This window comes from Grampus griseus, assembly GCF_964374135.1.
Source record: "Grampus griseus genome assembly, chromosome: X".
In the NCBI taxonomy this organism is placed as follows: Eukaryota; Metazoa; Chordata; class Mammalia; order Artiodactyla; family Delphinidae; genus Grampus; species Grampus griseus.
Window position 1 is genome coordinate 33603313 of NC_138999.1, and position 21443 is coordinate 33624755.

At 40.6% G+C, this 21443-nt stretch overlaps 1 protein-coding gene across 1 annotated transcript in view; it reads left to right on the plus strand.

Moving 5' to 3' along the window:
- The window catches only part of OTC (ornithine transcarbamylase), a 57096-nt gene that overhangs the window by 15550 nt on the left and 20103 nt on the right, over window positions 1–21443 (plus strand). The window contains exon 4 of the mRNA XM_082680795.1: window positions 4184–4271. Within this exon, the coding sequence (XP_082536921.1) occupies window positions 4184–4271 (88 nt within the window). The remainder of the gene's footprint in view (window positions 1–4183; window positions 4272–21443) is intronic.

A 21443-nucleotide genomic window follows, 5' to 3' on the forward strand; every position in this document is an offset into this window, starting at 1 on the left:
TGAGGGGAGTTTTGGTGCCATGTTGGGGGGCCAAAGACTTATGGGAATAGATTTGAAGGAAATGAGATGAGGAACTGGAGAGAGAAAGAAAAAACAAGAGTTTGGCTGCAAAGAGAGCAAAGAATTAAATGGATACCTGGCAAGGGAAATAAGGACAAGAGAAAGTTTGCATTTTTAAAATTAATGAGTGAAAAAATTAGAATAGCCTATTCACGATGCAGGTAATGTAAGAGAGAAAGGGAAGAGTTGGTAGAGCAACATTCTTGAGTAGGTGAGGGGCATGGCTTCTAGTTCATACATGGGGTATGGAAAGTTCATCTATGCTGAACAGGAAGGGAAGCAGAACATATAGGTACAGATGCTGACAAGTATGCAAATGGGGTGATGGAATCTGGAAGTTCTGTTACCATTGTTTTCATTGAGGTGGGAAGTAAGGTTATCAACTGAGTGCTGGCTCTACTTTCAAAATATATCAAGAATCCAATCATTTTCTCATTGCGTCAGTGGTTACTATGCTGGTCCAAGCTATCGATTCTCAGCCAGATTTTTGCAAGTGTCCTGACTGGTCTCCCTGCTCCTGCCCTTGCCCCACTATGGATGTTCTATTAAAACATATGTCCAATCATGTCATCCTCTGCTCCAACCCTCTGATGGCTTCCCGTCTCACTCAGACAAAAGTCAAAGCTGTCGCTTCCTCCCCACCTTCCTTCTGCAGCCTCACCAACTATTACTCTCCTCCTCACACACTCTATACCTTCCACACTAACTTTGTTGTTGTGCCGTGAATCCACCAGTCATGACCCTTCCTCAGGCCCTCAAGACATGCTCTTCCCACTGTCTTGTATGTTTCAATGCGGCTTCCTTGACCACGTTAAAATGATAACTCCTATTCCTTACATTGCCTATCCTCCCTCCCTGCTCTATTTTTCATGTAGCACTTGTCAACATCTAACATACAAGATATTTAATTTACTCATTCAGTTTATTATCTATCTCTCCCCCATTAGAATGAAAGTTCCAGGTAGGCAGGGACTTGTACCTTGTTGTTTACGATGCTTTTCACAGTGCCTAGAACGGCACCAGGCACATACTTTTCGAATGAATGAATAAATTTTAGAACCATGCCATGAGGCTAGGACCTGTTGTGGTCACTCCACAGAGACAAGATGTGCCTCCCACCAAAATTTGGTTTGATTGTTGACAGTGAGGATAACATACTTGCACCAAGAGGGTATGAAAAGGTTTACTATTCACATAATGTGGCTTTCTGGGGAGAGTAGGGCTAGCTCCAAAATTGGTCCCAAAGTGGCATTAGAGAGCAGGAAAATTATATGGCTTGTGCTTTTATTGTGGTTGTGGGGTGAGGCTGGGGTGAAGATGCCCGTGCACAGGGCGGGAGGAGAAGGGAGAGTGATGGTGGGTAGCAATCAAACATCATAAATTGAGTCCGATTCTTTATTACAAGGCCCATAGCAAGTAGGACTGTTTGTGTGTTTCATGTTCTCTCATTCTACCTGGGATGTAGCACATCAGATCTGCAAGGGATCTTAGGGCTCTAGGCAAACTGCCTGATTTTCAGATGAAGACTGAATCTAGTTCCACTATGTTGTCCTGCCTCTGTAGATCCCAATGTAAGTTGGCTTAGGGGCTGGCTCTCCTAGGAGAAAGCTCCAGGTTCTTAAAAACAATCTTGAACAAGTTTTTAGACTCTTTGACTCTCAAAACTCCTGTCTATAAAATTCTTATAATAATATCTAATATGCTCTTTGTCAGAGTGAAGGATTCAGTGGAAGAAAGTTTCTGAACTGCCATCACCTGGTAGTGCTCTGTGACTAGTCATTGCTAGAGTCAGAGCATAGTGACCTGTAGCTAAAAAACCATTTGGTCGGGGCATTTATAAGAGAATACTCTTAAGTATGAAATAGGTAGAATATAATTATTTTTTAAATGTAGTAACAGAAATGAGAACAATTGTTTTGTCGTGGATTTTTTGTTGTTGTTTTACTTAGGAAAGTTTTCAAATGAACAGAAAGTAGAAAGTTTAGCATAATGAGCACCCCAATACCCCTTACATCAATCAACTGTTAATATGTTGCCTTCTTTGATTTATCTGTTCATTTTTCTTAGTGAAATTTTTTTTTTTTTGGCCACGCAGCATGGCATGCGGGATCTTAGTTCCCCAACCAGGGATCGAACCCGTGCCCCCTGCAGTGGAAGCATGGAGTCTTAATCACTGGACTGCCAGAGAAGTCCCAGTTAGTGAAATACTTTAAAGTAAATTAAAGCTACAATGAAATTTTACCTCAAAATATATTAGTATGCATATTTCAAATAAATAAGAATATTTTCTGTATAGCTACAATATCATTATCATACCTAATAAAAATTATTTGTTAATATCACCTATCCACATTCAAATTGCATTAAGGTTTCAGTGGGCTGTTTCATGAGACTTTGGGTCAAATTCCCCTTCATGAGTCTAAAACTCTTTGTCCCCCAACTCACCATGAGATTAATGATTTCCTCCTTTCTCATGGGAAACAAGTAGGATTAGAAAATTGTGACTGTTGCATATTTTCCAAAAGACAAAGTAGGTATATTACAATAAGGAGGAAAAAAGTAATGTTTGCAAAATTCCTCAGACACGTCTCTATCTTGTAATTATACTTATTTGCCTTTACATTGTATATCTAAGAAAGCCTGCCTATTGAACCTGTCTCAAATGAGAAAGTAAAGTTCTGATTGGATGTCACCATTTCCCATAATTTTGCCTCAGGGCATGTGGTAAAAGGGCTCTCCTTGTTACCACAGAGTTTAGCTATGGCTTGGGGCAGGCCCCTCTCTGTGTCATCCTCCCCAGACCAATGGAATGTGCTATGAGGGTGGGGAAGGAGCCATCCTCATCTGCTCAGATGTCTGCAATAACCTCACATCCCATGGAGGGCTGAAAAGTGGTGAGGGCAGTATGTGAGTGGTACTTAGCCCTGTCTTGGTTGGAGGATAAATACAGCAGTTGAATGACCTTCTGATCTTGCTGACTTTTAGTGACCTGAAATTGCCATTTCAATACTCACTTTATTTTCAATTTTTAAATAATTAAGGGCTTGGGTTTCCCTGGTGGTGGTTAAGAATCTGCCTGCCAATGCAGGGGACACGGGTTCAAGCACTGGTCCTGGAAGATCCCACATGCCATGGAGCAGCTAAGCCCGTGTGCCACATGAGCCTGCGCTCTAGAGCCCACGAGTCACAACTACTGAGCCCACGTGCCACAAGTACTGAAGCCCGCGTACCTAGAACCTGTGCTCCACAACAAGAGAAGCCACTGCAATGAGAAGCCCACGCACCACAATGAAGAGAAGCCCCCGCTCGCCACAACTAGAGAAAGCCCGTGTGCAGCAACGAAGACCCAATGCAGCCAAAAATAAATAAATAAAATAAATTTATTTAAAAAAAATTAACCTATAATCTATATACTGGAAGATGCACAGATCTTAAGTGTACAGTTCAATAAGTGTTGAGGAATACATATACTCACGTATATGGGTTTGTAACATACAAACTGTCAAGGTATAAAGTATTCCTGTAACCCCAGAAAGTTCACCAATGCTCCTTCCCAGCCAATCAGCCTCTCCAGAAGCAACTAGTGCTTTAATTTCAGCCACTCTATGTTAGTTTTGCCCATTCTAGAACTTCATATAAATGGAATTATACATTATGTACTCTTTTGTGTCTAGTTTCTTTCATTCAGCATAATGCTTGTGAGATTCATCCATGTTGTATGTATAGTAGTGCATTCCTTTTTATTACTGAATAGTACTCCATTGTAATCCATGATATCCCATACTATAGTTTATTTTCCCATTTTCCTGGTGGACATCATTATATATTTTAAAGAATAAAGATGAGGTATAGTCTCCAAATGAGAACATGCCCCATATTGCCAAGATCTCAACAAGAGGGTGGAGAAATGGGCACACATCTGAAGGAGAGTTAAGCGCTGGTACGGAAAATTTCATCTACTTCTCTCCGTTCCTCATTACGCTTTCCCTGGGAATTCCCTATCAGAGAGGCTGGTGAGATTGAAAGATTTTGACCTTTCAATTGAGATGGTGCTGATTGCTCACAATTTTGTTGGCTACTTTCTTTTTTTCAAAATGTCTTTTTTCTCTCTCTTTTACTGTAGGCTTTGCACTTCTGGGAGGACACCCTTGTTTTCTTACCACACAAGATATTCATTTGGGTGTGAATGAAAGTCTCATGGACACAGCACGGTTTGTAAATCTTCTCTTTGAAGCTTATTTCAGAATTGATGGATAAATGTCAAAAAGAAAATATGCTTCTCTTTAAATAGTGGTTTTCCCTCTCGGCATCCTTTGGACTGTTCTGTTTTCCTTCTTTCCCTCTTTATCTGATGTTTTGAATGCCTCTCCCTCATCCTCTGGCCACTTTCCATGGGTTAAGATAATATTTTTTCTTAGCAATTTGAAGAGGTTTCTGATTATAAAATTTCAAACTTTGGGAAATATGGTCATTAAACATGACATTTTAAAAAATTAATTAATCAATTAATTATTTATTTATGGCTGTGTTGGGTCTTTGTTGCTGCACACAGGCTTTCTCTAGTTGCGATGAGCGGGGGCTGCTCTTCGTTATGGTGTGCGGGCTTCTAACTGCGGTGGCTTCTCTTGCCGCGGAGCACGGGCTCTAGGCGCGCGGGCTTCAGTAGTTGTGGCATGCGGGCTCAGTAGTTGTGGCTCGCGGGCTCTAGAGCGCAGGCTCAGTAGTTTTGGCGCACGGGCTTAGTTGCTCCGGGCATGTGGGATCTTCCTGGACCAGGGCTCGAACCCGTGTCCCCTGTGTTGGCAGGCGGATTCTTAACCACTGCGCCACCAGGGAAGTCCAAGCATGACTCTTATGTTTTACAGTTGAAGAAATGGAGGTCCAGGGAAACTGACATGTTCCATGACCCATAACCTGCTAGCATCAGAGCAGGTAGTGATATTAATAGCTAACATTTATTGAACATTTATTCTGTGTCAGGCATTGTTCTAACTCATTTAATCCTTATAACAACCCAAACATATTGGCATAAAGAAGTGAAACAACTTAATTAGGGACATACTAGCTTCTATAACACAAAAATCTCAAAATGTCAATGGCTTAACATAGTGCAAATGTTCCTGATTGATAAGACGGAAGGACTGATTATTTGTGTGGCCATTCAGGAACTCTGGATGAGAATGGCTCTACCATCTTCAACATGTGGCCTCCAAGGTTATCCTGGGTGTCAGCATCCAGCCAGGAGCTAGGGGAAGATAGCATGGAGACCGGATGCTTGCTTTAAAGCCACATTAGCAGGAAAGTGGCACAATCACTTCCACTCACATTCTATTGGCAAGTACTATTAGCTCAGCCCTACCTAGATGAAAGTGGAGGTGGGAAAAGGCTCTTACCCACTTAACTATAGTTAGAGACTGAAACATAGGCCCTCTGACTCCTCATGCAGTGCCCTCACTATTGTATCATGTCTGATTGAGAAATACAGAGCAAATGTCTTTGTTTAAATATTTCGCCCTTGATATCTAAGACTAATGATTATTTTCTGAAAACGATGTGCCATAAAGCAACTCCTTGCAGACACTGGCTGCTTTGTATGGCAGCTACCCTAGTATATACTAAAAATCCACCTCATTTGAATTGCTGAAGAGACTTGAAATAACTCATCTTTAAACCTTTTAGTTACAGTATTTCAGATGGGACAATGTCAGCATTAAGAAGTGTTGTGTTCATCTTCTGGATGCAAGGGACAAAAAGAATAAATAAACATAAATGAGTTTTTCTTCCAAATATGCTGCCACTGACTGGAATTATATTTGCCTAATAACTGTTTCCACAAAAGTGAAATATACTTTATTCAAGAGCAAATATTACAAGCTGGTTAGGGGTTGAAGCCGGGGCCACAGTCAGGAAAGAAGTCTCAGTGGGGATCCTCTATATAGGACCAAGCGAATGATGGTGAATGAGTCATGTGTGAACTCGTGGTTGGAAGAAGGTGCAGCTGGAGGAACAGATGAACATCCAACAAAGAGCTAAGGAGTGCGCATTGGCAGCAAGAAAGAGGTCAGGGCCCAGAAATCAGTGGAGTAGGCAGGACCCCAAAAGCAAGAGACGAATAGCCAAGCATGGGTTGAAAGCCGAGGATGAGTAAAAACATATTTTTTCCGTGCTTGCTCTCCACACAATTTGCACTGCAAGTCCTTAGTTAGAGGAGCTCTACACAGATCCTAGGAAAAATAATCTGCTCACAAGTCCCAATATGATTGGGACTTTTTTTTTTTTTTTTTTTGGTACGCGGGCCCCTCACTGTTGTGGCCCCTCCCGTTGCGGAGCACAGGCTCCGGATGCGCAGGCTCAGCGGCCATGGCTCACGGGCCCAGCCGCTCTGCGGCATGCGGGATCTTCCTGGACCGGGGCACGAACCCGTGTCCCCTGCATCGGCAGGCGGACTCTCAACCACTGTGCCACCAGGGAAGCCGTGATTGGGACTTTTTAGTCCATACAATTAATTCCATTGCTACATGGATACACAAAATTGGATCCATAGAATTCCTTCTGGTCATTCCATCTTATCCAAAAGACTCGAAGGAAAATAATCATAGCTCCTTCTTAAAGGGTGTATACTATGGACCTCTTGTACTATTATTGCTAAATCTTTGTAAAAACCTTACAGGGACTTCCCTGGGGGTCCAGAGGTTAAGATTCTGTGCTTCCACTGCAGGGGGCACAGGCTCAACCCCTGGTAGGGGAACTAAGATCCCACAAGCCATGCAGCGCAGCCAAAAAAAAAAAAAAGAAAACTTACAAAGTAAGTATTATTGGCCCAGTTATTTTATAGATGATGAAACCATGACTCAGAGAAGTAATCGAGCTTAGCAGCTAAGTCAGCATTTAAATCATGCTGGTTTTTTAAGGCCATGCTGTTTTGGTTTACTCCTACTGTCTCTTTTATACAGTCAATGAGAGTGGCAGTGAAATGAGTTATGGAAAACATTGGCTTGTGCGCTGCAAGGTCCCCAAGACCACCCCCATGTTTGATGATTCACTAGGAGGGTTCACAGGACTCAGCATATAGTCAGACGTGTGGCTATATTTATTACAGTGAAAGTATACGAAGCACAATCAACAAAGGGAAAAGGCACGTGAGGAGAAATCTGAAGGAAACCAGGTCCAAGCTCCCAGGAGTCCTCTCCCAGTGGAGTCACTCAGGATGCGCTTAACTCCCTTAGTAAGGAGTTGTGACAACATGTGTAAAATGTTATCCATCAGGAATGCTCCTTAGAGACTCAGTACCCAGGGTTTTTATTGGGGAACGGTCCCATAGCATGCTCTGTTTGACATGTACCCAAATTCCAGACTCCCAGAAGGAAAGCAGGTGTTCATTTTAAACCATATTGTTTACAAAAAAACATTTTAGGCACAGGGAGTTCCTCTTAGCAGTCCTGGGAATGGTGGAAACTCTCCCCAAACTGAAGCTCCCAGACGCCATCCAAGGGCCAGTCTTACACTCAGGCCTTTCAAAGGACAGCGGACGGGACTGCTGTGTTAACTCTTTTCTGCGTGGCTTGGAAATCAAAAGACGAGATCTAGTCCAAGCTTTGCCACTTACCTACTCTGTGACCTCCATGGGTGAAAATTTCTCTGGATCTTAGTTTCCTTTTATATAAAATGAGGGCGTTCCGATGTCGAAGGTCCACTTTATACTCTCAAATGTAAGCAAACGTATTAAAGTCATAGTCCTTAAACAGAGGTGTGTCCCAGTGTAAACCATGTGTAGACAGATGCAGAGTAATTTGGATCTGGGTAGAGATAGGAGGTAGAGAGAGAATTCCAAGGGTTCTAAAGCTAGTTTGAGAATTATGTTGGGGAACCTGTTAAAATGCAAAATTCTACGCCCCACACTCAGGAATTCTAATTTTGTAGGTTAGGGTTCAGTTGGTGTCTGGGAATCTATATTTTAACAAGCTCCTCAAGTTATTCTGCTGCAAGCGGGGCTGGACCACACTTTGAGAGACCCCGAATTGGGAGGTTGTGTAGTAATCCTGGCTGTTGTGCTATCAATCTATGCTAGTGTGTTAGTAAAGAAGGGACAGCTAGTAAGATATGTATATGGTCTCATGCTAACTGAATGTGAAGGGTACACTGATAGTGCAGGCAAAATGGTTTCAGATTTGTTATTCTTAAAATGTATATGTATATATTAGCAGAAGCAGGAAAATGAAAGGAGTTTCTGCTTCGGGAAGAAGGTGAGAGACTAGGTATTGGACATATTGCATTAAACGTTGAACCTCCACGAACAAATGTCCATGAGCCACTGGAGATAAAGAATTTGGGTAAAGTTGATAGCTGGAGAAATAGAAGTATAAACTCAGTGGTAGAAAATGAGCTGCAGAGTCTCACTGTGTGAGAATTCCAGAAGGCTGAACCTTGAGGACAGGTGCAGTTAGGGAGGGACAGGAGGAAATCGTTAGGGTCCGAAGTAAATAAGGTTAGTACAATATCAGAGGAGGCTGGAATGGTAGATGGGGATGGCAGAAAAGGGGTTAGAGTAGCTATTGTGGAAACATGACTTTCTTTTGTGCATCCCATTCCTGCTTAATCTGCCAAAATCTCTGACAAACAAGATATGGCTGAGATTCAGAAATTCAGTCAATCTAAACTGAAGAAGACAAGAGAAATCCACTGCCTTGCACAGAAGTAATTGAACAGGAGAAGCAAGGAGGTGAATCTTAATGACATCTACTCTGCCGATATGTACGGTACAATCCATAGCAATTGCCCCCTTGCTTTTTGTAGACCTTAAACTCTGTAAGATGCAAAGAGATTGGATGATGTTTAAATGGTAGTGCTGGCCCTTTTGTTGTTTTGTTTTGTTTTGTTTTTTTGCGGTACGCGGGCCTCTCCCCGCTGTGGCCTCTCCTGTTGCGGAGCACAGGCTCCGGACACACAGGCTCAGCGGCCATGGCTCACAGGCCTAGCCGCCCCATGGCATGTGGGATCTTCCCGGACCGGGGCCCGAACCCGCGTCCCCTGCATCGGCAGGTGGACTCTCAACCACTGCGCCACCAGGGAAGCCCAGTGCTGGCCCTTTTGAATCAAGAGAAAAGTGCACACTTGACACTGATTGATGGCGTTGCTTCTCTGTCTGCCTGTCTCACTGCTTTGGGGGCCTGGTGGAAAAAAAAAAGTGACTACCCAGGGCTTCCCTGGTGGTCCAGTGGTTAAGATGCCATGCTTCCAATGCAGGGGGCATGGGTTCGATCCGTGGTTGGAGAACTAAGATCTTACATGCTGCGTGGCATTGCCAAAATAAATAAATTAATTAATTAATTAATTAAAAAAAAAAAGTCACTACCCATTGGTGAAAAAAGAACCGGATGGGGAACACACTGAATGTGGCAACAGGAAAAAAAAAAAAAAAAAGAAAGAAAGAAAATTGGGCCATTCTCCTGAAACCTGTTAAATGCAGTTTCCAAAATGTCACTTATTTAGTCAAATGACTTAATTATTCATTTATTCAAAAATATTTACTGAATGCCTAGTTTTTCTTCCAGGATTTTAGCACTGAGAATAAAATGCTGATCAAATCAAACAAAACACTTTTTCAAGTAGAAATTACATTCTAGAGGGAGAAGACTTTGACTAAACAAAAAATAAAGCATGAATACAATAGGAGGTTGAAATAAGTGCTATGATGAAGTCAAAGCAGGGTGATCTGTGGGTGGATTTGGGGGCGCCTTTAGATTGGGTGGTCAGGGAAGGCCTCTCTGAGGAGGTGACAGTGAAGTGGAGAGCTCACTGAAAAGACAGAGCCAGGGATGCCAAGCTGTGCGAAAAGCACCTCAGACAAAAAGAGGTGCTGGTACAAAAGCTTAAGGTGGGCTTCCCCGGTGGTGCAGTGGTTAAGAATCCGCCTGCCAATGCAGGGGACATGGGTTCGAGCCCTGGTCCAGGAAGATCCCACATGCCGCGAAGCAACTAAGCCCGTGTGCCACAACTACTGAGCCTGCGCTCTAGAGCCCATGAGCCACAACTACTGAGCCCATGTGCCACAACTACTGAAGCCCGTGTGCCTAGAGCCCGTGCTCCGCAACAAGAGAAGCCACTGCAGTGAGAGGCCAATGCACCGCAACGAAGAGTAGCCCCCGCTCGCTGCAACTAGAGAAAGCCCGCACACAGCAACGAAGACCCAACGCAGCCAAAAATAAAAAATAAATAAAATAAAATAAATAAATTTATTAAAAAAAAGAAAAAAAAGCTTAAGGCAAGAACAAACTTGATGCACTCAGGAGCAGAAGGACAGCCGGCAATGTTTTTACATCTACAAAGAAACATACTTTAAACTTGAAAGTTAAAAAAAAATGTACCCTTACAAGTTAGTCCTGTCTTGGCCACCAAAGGAAGGAAAAACCAGATCAAGGAGTAAAAGACCTAAATACACATTCAAAATAAAAGGTATTTCGCTTTTCTTACTTGATTACAATAATAAAACCTGTTCACTCTTCAAAATATAGTAGGGGAATTCTCCTTAGCTAAGTCTCAGTTGAGTATCATGTAATATGAGGGTACTGGTGGGGAGTGAAGGGGAGCATTGAGATGGAGCTGTCTACTGATATTGTGGAGAAGTTGGTATGTCAGGGCCCCCAAGACCACCCCCGGGTTCAATGATTCATTAGGAGGATTCACAGGACTCAGCATATGGTCATGGCTAAGATTCATTATAAAAAAACTAGCAAAGAGAAAAGGCACGTGGGGCCAAGTCCAGGGGAGACCAGGCACAAGCTTGCAAGGGTCTTCTCCCTGTGGGATCACACAGGACATGCTTAATTCCTCCAGCAATCAGTTGTGGCAACATGTGTGAAATGTTGTCTTCCAGGAAGCCCATTAGAGACTCAGTGCATAATATATTTTTTTTTTTGGTGCATAAGATTTTTACGGGGAGCTGCTCACATAGGCACCCTCTGCCTAGCGTGAAGCCAAATTCTAGGCTCGCAGAAGGAAAGCAGGTGTTCAGCATAATCCGTAGTGTTTATAAAAACAGTTTAGGTAGTGAGCCATCCTTATTATTTCTAGGAGTGGTGGAGACCCTCCCAAAGTCCAAGTGCCAGCTAAGGGCCAACCTTGTAAGCAGGCCTTTTGAAGATAGCCATCTCAGGTCTGCTATGTTAGCTCTTTTTTTGCACAACTGGGCTATCATCTATCTTCTGGATTTTGCTAGATATAATGTAACTAGTAAGGGAGTGTATCCTACACTCATGGGAAGACAGCCCTAAGATTTGAATTGTTTCCTCAGTTCACTGTGGATCCCTGTAGGGCCAGGCTCCCATTGGAGAAAATGAACCATTGCTCACTTCCCTCTTTAGAAAAGTCTCTCTCGGCGACTCTTTTCCACCCCCTAACATATCAGAAGACACAAAAGACATACATATATATTCAGTTAAATTTACTTCAGATTTGAGGGTGTTTTCAGATTTTGTCAATTCTCTGGTGCTCTACTGGGGTTAAGAGTTGGATATTCTATTTTTTTCCTCACTCTGGGCTTGTCTTTTTAGATGTGACACCAGAAGTGACAGTTTAGCATGACTCAGATCACTTATTCTTTGGAAGTTTAAAAACGGATGTATGCTAACACATATATACAGAATCTAAAAAAAAAATTGTGATGAAGAACCTAGGGGCAAGACGCAGACCTACTACAGAATGGACTTGAGGATATGGGGAGGGGGAAGGGTAAGCTGGGATGAAGTGAGAGAGTGGCATGGACATATATACACTACCAAACGTAAAATAGATAGCTAGGGGGAAGCAGCCGCATAGCACAGGGAGATCAGCTCGGTGCTTTGTGACCACCTAGAGGGGTGGGATAGGGAGGGTGGGAGGGAGATGCAAGAGGGAGGAGATATGGGGATATATGTATATATATAGCTGATTCACTTTGTTATAAAGCAGAAACTCACACACCATTGTAAAGCAATTATACTCCAATAAAGATGTAAAAAAAAAAGTATTACCATTAAAAAAAAAAAAGGATGAAACTTAGCAACAGTAGTGGGACATTTTCACTCCAGTTTCAAGGCTTTCTGTTTCTTCCATAATGACAGTTGTTCAGGCCTAATGCTCTGAGTCCACTATTGAAAGGTACATAATACCTTCACAGTCATTTTCACTTTAATACAGTACTTAGTAAAACAGCTTCAGGAACCACGTGTATGAAGGACCATATAAAACCAAATAATGTAACATTGTTCTACTCTAATTAGGTCCCCTATAGATGTAACTCACTTATGGTACGGATCGCTGAAGTGTTTTCTGCCAGTGTAAAACCAGTAGAAAGGAAAATCAGCATAAACAACTGTTAGCTTCCTAGGGCTGCCATACATATTACCACAAACTTGGTAGCTTAAAAACAACACAGATCTATACTCTCAAAGTTCTGGAGGCTAGAAGCCCCAAATCCATGTGTCAGCAAGGCCATGCTCTCCCTGAAGGCTCTAGGAAAGAATCCTTCCTTGTTCCTTCCTACCTTCTGGTGGCTCTCAGCAATCTTTGGCATTCCTTGGTCTCTAGCTACATCACTCCAATCTCTGCTTCCACCTTTACCTTCTCTATGTATCTCTGTGTATCCTCTCCTCTTCTAAGAAGAACAACAGTCATTGGATTAGGGGCCCACCCTACTCCAGTATGACCTCATCTTAACTGATTACATCTTCAAAGACCCTACTTCCAAACAAGGCCTCATTCTGAGTTTCCTGGTAGATAAGAATTTGGGGGACACCATTCAACCCACTACACAAGCACATATCCACATGCCCCTGCAGCAACATGGAAGGGTTTCAAATCATTGTCATTCTGATAGCTCAAATAATGGAAGTTATAAAGGGATTTTTGGATGAGACATATTTGGTTTTTTTTTTTTTGCGGTACGCGGGCCTCTCACTGCCGTGGCCTCTCCCACTGCAGAGCACAGGCTCCGGACGTGCAGGCCCAGGAGACATATTTCTTAAGAGTAGCAGTGGGAAAAAAAAAAGACTAGGAGTGAACTATTGTTATATTGAAAGGAATGTTTTGAAAAGCTGGAATACTGTTCTTAAGATATTTATACCAATGATATTAAGACCAAAAAAGGTAATCTTACTTAGGTTTCTTGGTAAAATGTTGTAAAATATTGGCACCTAATGGGAAATACGTACCTGATTAGGTACTAATAAATTTGTATCTAATAGGAAATACGATATCTCCAAGAATCTTTACAGAGGCCACCAAGAAACTAGCAGCATAGCAGTTGTAGGTCCTTGGGTAAATGGTAACAAAAGCTAGTTGTTCACAACATGAAATATGATATAGCCATAGTTCAGAGGCAGTTTGCCACAGCGTAGAGAGTAGGGGCTTTGAAGCAGGGCTGGGCTTCAGTTCAAGTCACAGCTCATACCACATTGGCCCTGTGGTTTGGACCAGTTGCTTCTGAAACTTAGGTTTCTTGGTTGTAAAATGGAGATACAAATACGTATCTCAATGAGTTTATATGAGGATAAATCAGATAGTGCTTTTAAAGGACAGGCCCACAGAAGAAATTCAAGTACTGTTGGTTGAATCAAGGTATGGCCTAACTCAATCTCAGGACAAGCTCTGATTCAATTCTGGCCATCTTTGTGATCTCCTAGTCAGCTTATGCTGACCCAACACTGAGATTCCTATAGCGCATTTTGAGGAGGTCATTCTGAACGCCATTATGCCCTACCCATTTATCTCTGAGGTCTTCAAAACTAGGAACTAACATATAAGTCAAAAGGCAATTTCATTCAACATCCCTGGGCTTCTTCCAACCTTAGCCCATTTGAGAGGAGCCCACCTAGGTGTGCTGAAGGTATTATCTTGTTTCCTCATCATTCTTATATTGATATAACTAAAATTATAACCTGTGTAGAGATATCAGAGCACTGGAATATTCTCCCTCCCAGAGGGAGACTCAGTCAGCAAGTTTATTCCTTGGCCAATTTACATTGGGGATAAAGTCTATGTCTTCTCTAGGGTCTTGGCCTGCTTCCATAAAAAGTAAAAATAGGAAATGCCCATTTTTAAATGATTACAGAGTTCTCAATGGTGTCGTTGTGCACAACCAGAAATTCCTCCCACTGTTTGCCAATTAGCTATTCAACTGGTTGGAGATGTCATTGATAACCAACTGGAATTTAGGGGGCACACAGTGATTCAAGGCAGGATGGGGACAAAAGGAAGAATGAATGGGAGGACCCTATGAGAATACAACTTGTGTTTGCTTTTGGCTTTTGCAACACATCTACCATATTCCAATATTTTAGGAACTACTCAACTCTTTCTAAGATTATCAGGATTGTTTTGTGATTGCCCATCTCATCAATATCCATGTTTGCTCTCAAGATCTGGCCCAGCACACTATTGGGGTTTTGGGTTTTGGGTTTTGTTTGTTTCTTTGTTTTTAGTATCTGTTTACCCAACCACAGACTCTGCACCAGACCTTCCTGGAGCCATGGGAGACTTTGTTTATGGTATTTATTGTTATGTTTTGCTTTGTTTTCTTTTGGCTTTCTGGGTGTTTTAGTTAATTCCTAAACAAGTTGTGATTTCATACCAAAGGGAAAAAATTTTAAAGAAGAATAGAAACTTGAGGTTTGAAAGATCTTTATGAGCTATTTAGATCAACCATCCTTTTCATGCCTCTTCCACACCATTCCTTCAAAATCATTCTTGAGCCTGCATGAAAATATCCAGTATCAGGGCACTCTTTATATACAGAGCTATCTTGTTCCATTTTTTTTAACATCTTTATTACAGTGTAATTGCTTTACAATGGTATGTTAGTTTCTGTTGTATAACAAAGTGAATGAGCTATACATAAACATATATCTCCACATCTTCTTCCTCTTGCGTCTCCCTCCCACCCTCCCTATCCCACCCTTCTAGGTGGACACAAAGCACAAAGCTGATCTCCTTGTGCTATGTGGCTGCTTCCCACTAGCTATCCATTTAACTTTTGGTTGTGTATATATGTCCATGCCGCTCTCTCACTTCGTTCCAGCTTCCCCTTCCCCTTCCCCGTGTCAAGTCCATTCTCTAAAACGTCTGTGTTTTTATTCCTGTCCTGCCCCTAGGTTCTTCAGAACCATTTTTTTTTTAGATTCCATATATATGCGTTAGCATATGGTATTTGTTTTTCTCTTTCTGACTTACTTCACTCTGTATGACAGTCTCTAGGTCCATCCACCTCACTACAAATAACTCAATTTCATTTCTTTTTATGCCTGAGTAACATTCCATTGTATGTTCATTGCAGTTCTTGTTCCATTTTTATACAGTCTGACTTTTCTGACCAGAGTTCATTGAAACTGACTGAAAGTTCTCTTTTATACTGAGTTAAAATTGATCTTGCTATGACTCTTCTCAATGTCCTGTTTTGTAGTATCTTCATAAACTCATGCATTTTAATATATTTGAAGGTTTCAATTAATTGCAGTTATTACTCTTATTGGTGCTCAGATTGTCCCATATTTGGCCAATGTGATCTGTCTTCAAGTTGGCTACTGGGTCATTTTGACATAACTTTATTAGTCTTTAATAACTCCTTTGCTTTTTGACATGGCAAGATGTTCCGGGCTCATCTTACACATTTCTTCATTAAGGTCAAGAATTAGCCATTACTCTAAGAAGCCCTATTTCATTTTCAATTACTTTCCAAATCATGTTTGGAAGAAATTTCCTTTTCTGAATGATATGGTTTTTTTCTGGTTATTACATTCATATTCCTTTTGGTAGAAAATACTAAAAGAGATTTAAAAAATAGCTAGAACCACCAATACGGCCATCATCCAGAAATAATCAATGTTAACATTTTATCTCTTGAACTATCTTTCCATTTAAAGTCCTACGTCATGCTTCTCCTTTTTCTAAACAGTAGGAAAAGAGATGATGGGGGGAAAAATAGATGACATTTTAAACACTTAGGCAAAATCAAGTTGAATAAATATTTTAACTTGTTAACTATTTTTTTTTAAATCCTCATATTGGTAATGAAACATCCAGAGCAAATTGATATGTGTGAGAAACTTTAAATTTGGGTACTTTGGATTTTGCAAAAGCTGTTTTGCTACCATTGTTGACAGATGCCTAAGATTGTCTGCAAAGCTGCAGAAATCCACCGGAAGGCAAACAGAACTCTATATATTCAATGGAAATGTAAAGAGACCAAAATGAAAAGTCATTACAGAGCCAGAGAGTATTTTTAACTTGTCAACCTTTCATTTGCAACACATATAACACAGCTCTTACAATGTTTAAAGCGGGGGGTGTCAAATTGCTGGAGAACTATGGAAAGCCCAGATTACTGTTAATGGGCCTGTAAATCCAGCCCGAGTTACAGGTCTGTCATTGTTTCTAGTGAAAAGTCATTGTTTTTTAAGATCTTTAGTAGACTGGAAGAAGAAAAATAAGAATGGTGATTTCTCTATGACTTATAAACATAAAGCAGAAAGCAATATTATTGACAAAATAATATTGTCTATTTAAAGGTCTTTAATATCTTTGTTTCCCCAAGTGATTCCAATGTGAAAACAGCTTAGGGTTGTTCCTTCCCCCATATCGATTCATTTCACCTGCAGCTTCTGTGGCTGAATGACTGAAGTGACACTTTCTATCAAGCTTTGTCATACTCCCCTTTGCTCATAGATGCTTTAATGTCTAAGAGGCTTTTTGTGCTATAGAAATACTCCCTACTCGTTGTACTTTGTTTACAGTCCAATATCTTAATCTTATGAATTTAGTATTTCTATAAACATAAAAGAGCAAACATAAAAAAAAAGAGCAAACATTCCTCAGTGGTTCTCAAAGTGTGGTCCCCAAATCAGCAGCATAAGCAGTACCCGACAGCTCGTTAGAAATGCAAATTCTTCTGGGCCCCAACCCAGACTTACTGAATCAGAAACACAACTGGCTGAATCAGAAACACAACTGGCTGTGTTCTAATAAGCCCTCCTGGTGATTCTGATGCGTGTTTAAGTTTCAGAATGATTGCTTTAAACATTCACACACTACTTATACAACCACTAAATCAAATACATATTAAATGAACAAAACAAGTCTCGTCAACCATTTAAACATTGATTGCAATTTAATCAAATGCTTTAAAACACTTAATCACAAGCCTAGCATTTCAGATTTTCTTGAATGCTCTAAATATTTTAAAAAGGAAAATATATACCTAAAACACCACACTGATTAGAGAGCTGATTAATATTTTAACAATAAAACTGAGCACAATGCTATTAATATCATAGATTTAATTTTGTTTACATTCTTACCCCTACTTTTATTCTTATCCTTACATGGTCCTGGAATTTAAATGTGTGTGCGTAATTTTACCAGACTGGAAAGAAGAAAAATCATCTCAAGAGGCTAGGAATGTAGGTTTAGTGGATTGCTGACCACTTAATTTTGGTTGGGTTTGGGAACTGCTTGCTAAGTTCAAGATGAATTAAATTCAAGCTGCCATCCACTAGCTTGAATATATTTTTATAACCTAATTTTCATTTTTAATCACGGGATCTGATATTGGTTTCCTACTGCTGCTTTAACAAATTACCATAAATTTAGTGACTTAAAAACAACACAAATTTATTATCTTACACTTCTGCAAGTCAGAGGTCTAAAATGAGCCCATAGAGCTGTGCCCCTTCTGGAGGCTCCTGTATTAAAGACTCCTTGGCCTTTCCAGCCTCCAGAGGCTGCCTACATCCTTTGGCACATGGTTCCCTTCCTCCATCTTCAAAGGCAGCAACATAGCCAGCATCTTCTCTCACTTCTGACCTGCCTTGCTCGCTCCTTTTTTTTGGCCGCACTGCACAGCTTGTGAGATCTTAGTTCCCGGACCAAGGACTGAACCCGTGCCCCCTTCAGTGGAAGCACGGAGCCCTAACCACTAGACCACCAGGGAATCCCCCCTCCTGCGGCTCTCTTATAAGGATCCTCTCTCTTAGATTGGACCCAGCTCAGGATAATCTCCCCATCTCAAGATCCTTAATGTAATCACATCTGCAAAATTTCCTTTGCCACGTAAGGAAATACACAGGTTTTGGATATTAGGACGGGAACATCCTTGGGGGAGGGGCATTATTCTGTCTACCATAGGATCCTTGTTTCTGTTTTTCATATGGATTTTGATTTATTAAAGAAGTTAAAAGATGGGGTATCCTTCAATTTTTATTTGTTTTCAATCTCTGGCAGTACATGACCCATTGTAATATTTTTATGATATATTAACCTGGCCTGGTTTCCACATTTTGAAATATATGCCTTTCTGATTGGCATCGTTTTATAATTAGTTGGGTCACCAAGAGGTTTCACTACCAGAGCGACAGGAACGTGAGTTTGAAAATTTAGATTTCTTCTTCAGGACAGTTAACTTATTGTTTTAGAATAAATGGTTGTATCATCTTTCTAATTGGAAATTGTGTGTGGCGACGGGTGCTAGTCAGCTGCAGGCTTCCTCTTCTACTTCATTTTACATAAGACCACAAATGCTGATGGGGCCTGTCCATTCATGTTATAGTTTCTACTATTTCTAGGACTATTGGGTATCTAAGTTGTGTTAATTATTTGTGGCTTACACACATTAAAAATGGCACATTATCTATACTTTATGAACAGAAATACACTTAACAAAATCCCACGAAATATCTATCTGTATCTATACAGTTATATATAAGCACTTTCCTACTTAAGTAAATAAATTTAAATGTACATGGTAATATTCATCTTTCTTTGATATTACAATTATATTTTTGTACATTTTCTTTATATTAACTCTTTTCTTATGAGCATCATGGCCTTTTATAAGCACAACATGTTTTACTTAATGATTTTTACTATAAATGATCACAACTTGACAAATGGTTAAGCTAGTTCTTTTTCCTTTTAGCACTGCCCCTACTATTTTTAAAATCATTTTTGCTTCCTAGCAACAACAGGGTGTTACAGACCTATACTGATTTTATCCTGCCCAAGGACATGGAATTAACTATTCTCTAATAGTTTCTGTTTCCCTTTTAAGGTATAGAACAATATTAAGACCAAAATTTGGGCACTAGGGATGCTTACAAGTGTTGAGGGGAGAGAAGATTATAGCTACTGCTGCTGCCACAGGACTGCTCTTGGTAGTGACTGAGCTGAAAGGAAAATACAGTTGACCCTTGAACAACACAGGGGTTAATCCACATATAACTTACAGTCTACCCTCCGTAACTGCAGTTCCTCAGCGTCCATGGATTCAACCAACCATGGACCATGTAGTACTGTAGTATTTACTATTGAAATATATCCACGTTTAGGTAGACCTGTGCAGTTCAAATCCACATCGTTCACGGGTCAACTGTGCTTCTTTTATAAGTGTATGAAATCTTGTTCTTTCCAGTACAGCGTATCGTGTTGTTATCCCTCACTTTTCCTATAGTATGAGATTTCAGCAACTACTAAGACTTTCCTCCTCTACACTGATCTATTGTTCCACCCAGCAGCAGAGTATCCCACTCTCTTCCCACCTCCTCACTCTATTTTCTAGGATAATACTTCTCAGCCTTGTCTTCAGATTGGGATAACCTGGGGAGCTTTAAAAATATTGATGTGATCGCTAATTATTAGAGAAATGCAAATCAAAACTACAAAGAGATATCACCTCACACCAGTCAGAATGGCCATCATCAAAAAATCCACAAACAATAAATGCTGGAGAGGATGTGGAGAGAAGGGAACCCTCCTACACTGTTGGTGGGAATATAAATTGGTACAGCCACTGTGGAGAACAGTATGGAGGTTCCTTAAAAACTAAAAAAGAGCTACCATATGATCCTGCAACCCCACTCCTGGGCATATATCCAGAGAAAAACATGGTCTGAAAGGATACACGCACCCCAATGTTCATTGCAGCACTGTTTGCAATAGCCAGGACATGTAAGCAACCTAAGTATATCCATCGATAGATGAATGGATAAAGAAGATGTGGTACATATATACAATGGAATATTACTAAGCCATTAAAAAGAATGAACTAATGCCATTTGCAGCAACATGGATAGACCTAGAGATTATCATACTGAGTGAAGTAAGTCAGACAGAGAAAGAGAAATATCGTATGCTATCACATAGGCAGAATCTAAAAAAAATGTTACAAATGAACTTATTTACAAAACAGAAACAGACTCACGGACTTAGAGAATGAAGTTACGGTTACCAGTGGGGAAGGGTGGTGGGGAGGGATAGTTAGGGAGTCTGGGATTGACATGTACACACTGCTATATTTAAAATGGATAACCAACAAGGACCTACTGGGTATAGCACAGGGAACTCTGCTCAATATTATGTAACAACCTAAATGGGAAAAGAATTTGAAAAAGAATAGATACATGTATATGTAAAAAAAAAAAGTATGTATATTTAACCTTTAAAATTATCATGATGATTAAATCTTATAAAGTATGTAAAGCAATTATAAAAAAATATTGATGTGACTCCCCCACCATAGCTTCTAATTTAAACTTCCAAAGGGCAGAATATGGCAACAGGGTTTTTACAGCTTCATAGGTGATACTAATGTGCAGCCAAGGTCAAGAACCTCTGTTCTAGGAGGTGTTGGGCAACCTCAGTAAAGCAGACCAGTCACTATTCCATGAGATTATACCATAGAGGTTCCAGGGTTACCAACTCCACATTATAAACAGGGCAAGTAAATGCATGCTTGCCTTTTGGCTGCTTTGTTCCAGAGCTCTTGGGATTGTTCAAGGGAGGGAATGACGACAACTGCCCTTTTTCAATATTCTTGAAAAACTCAAGTGTATCGGGCATTGACTTCTCCAGTTGCTCTCCTAGTGTCTCCCTCTTTCAGCCTCATCCTTTTTTATTCTTTCCTAACCTTGCTCTAATTACTTCAAGGCTTTCAAAATCCTTGGTTTTCTCATCTATGAGGTTGATAACATTTATCTGTGACATACGTAGCAAAACTTAACAACACATCATAAAGTTCATAAAAACCATAAGAGGTTGGCAGCCCATGGTCCTAGCTCCCTAAAATTATTTGAGAGGCTACAACTGAAGTCAGATCTGTTTTTCTGACTGGGAGATTCCAGAAAGTCAACTGTAATGGTTAATCCAGATTTTTTTTTTATTCTGTCTCTACACACTGTAGGAAGTGATGCATATTTAAAGAAATCCTTTGGGGTCAAACACCCCTCTACCTCTCTCTCTCTCATAGGATTTTAGGTATCATAAAATTAACCAATTCTTCTGAAATAGGAAATTGATTATAATTATAGATCTTATTGGGATATCTACCGGCATCTAAATAACTTTCTCAAGGTGGAGTTAAA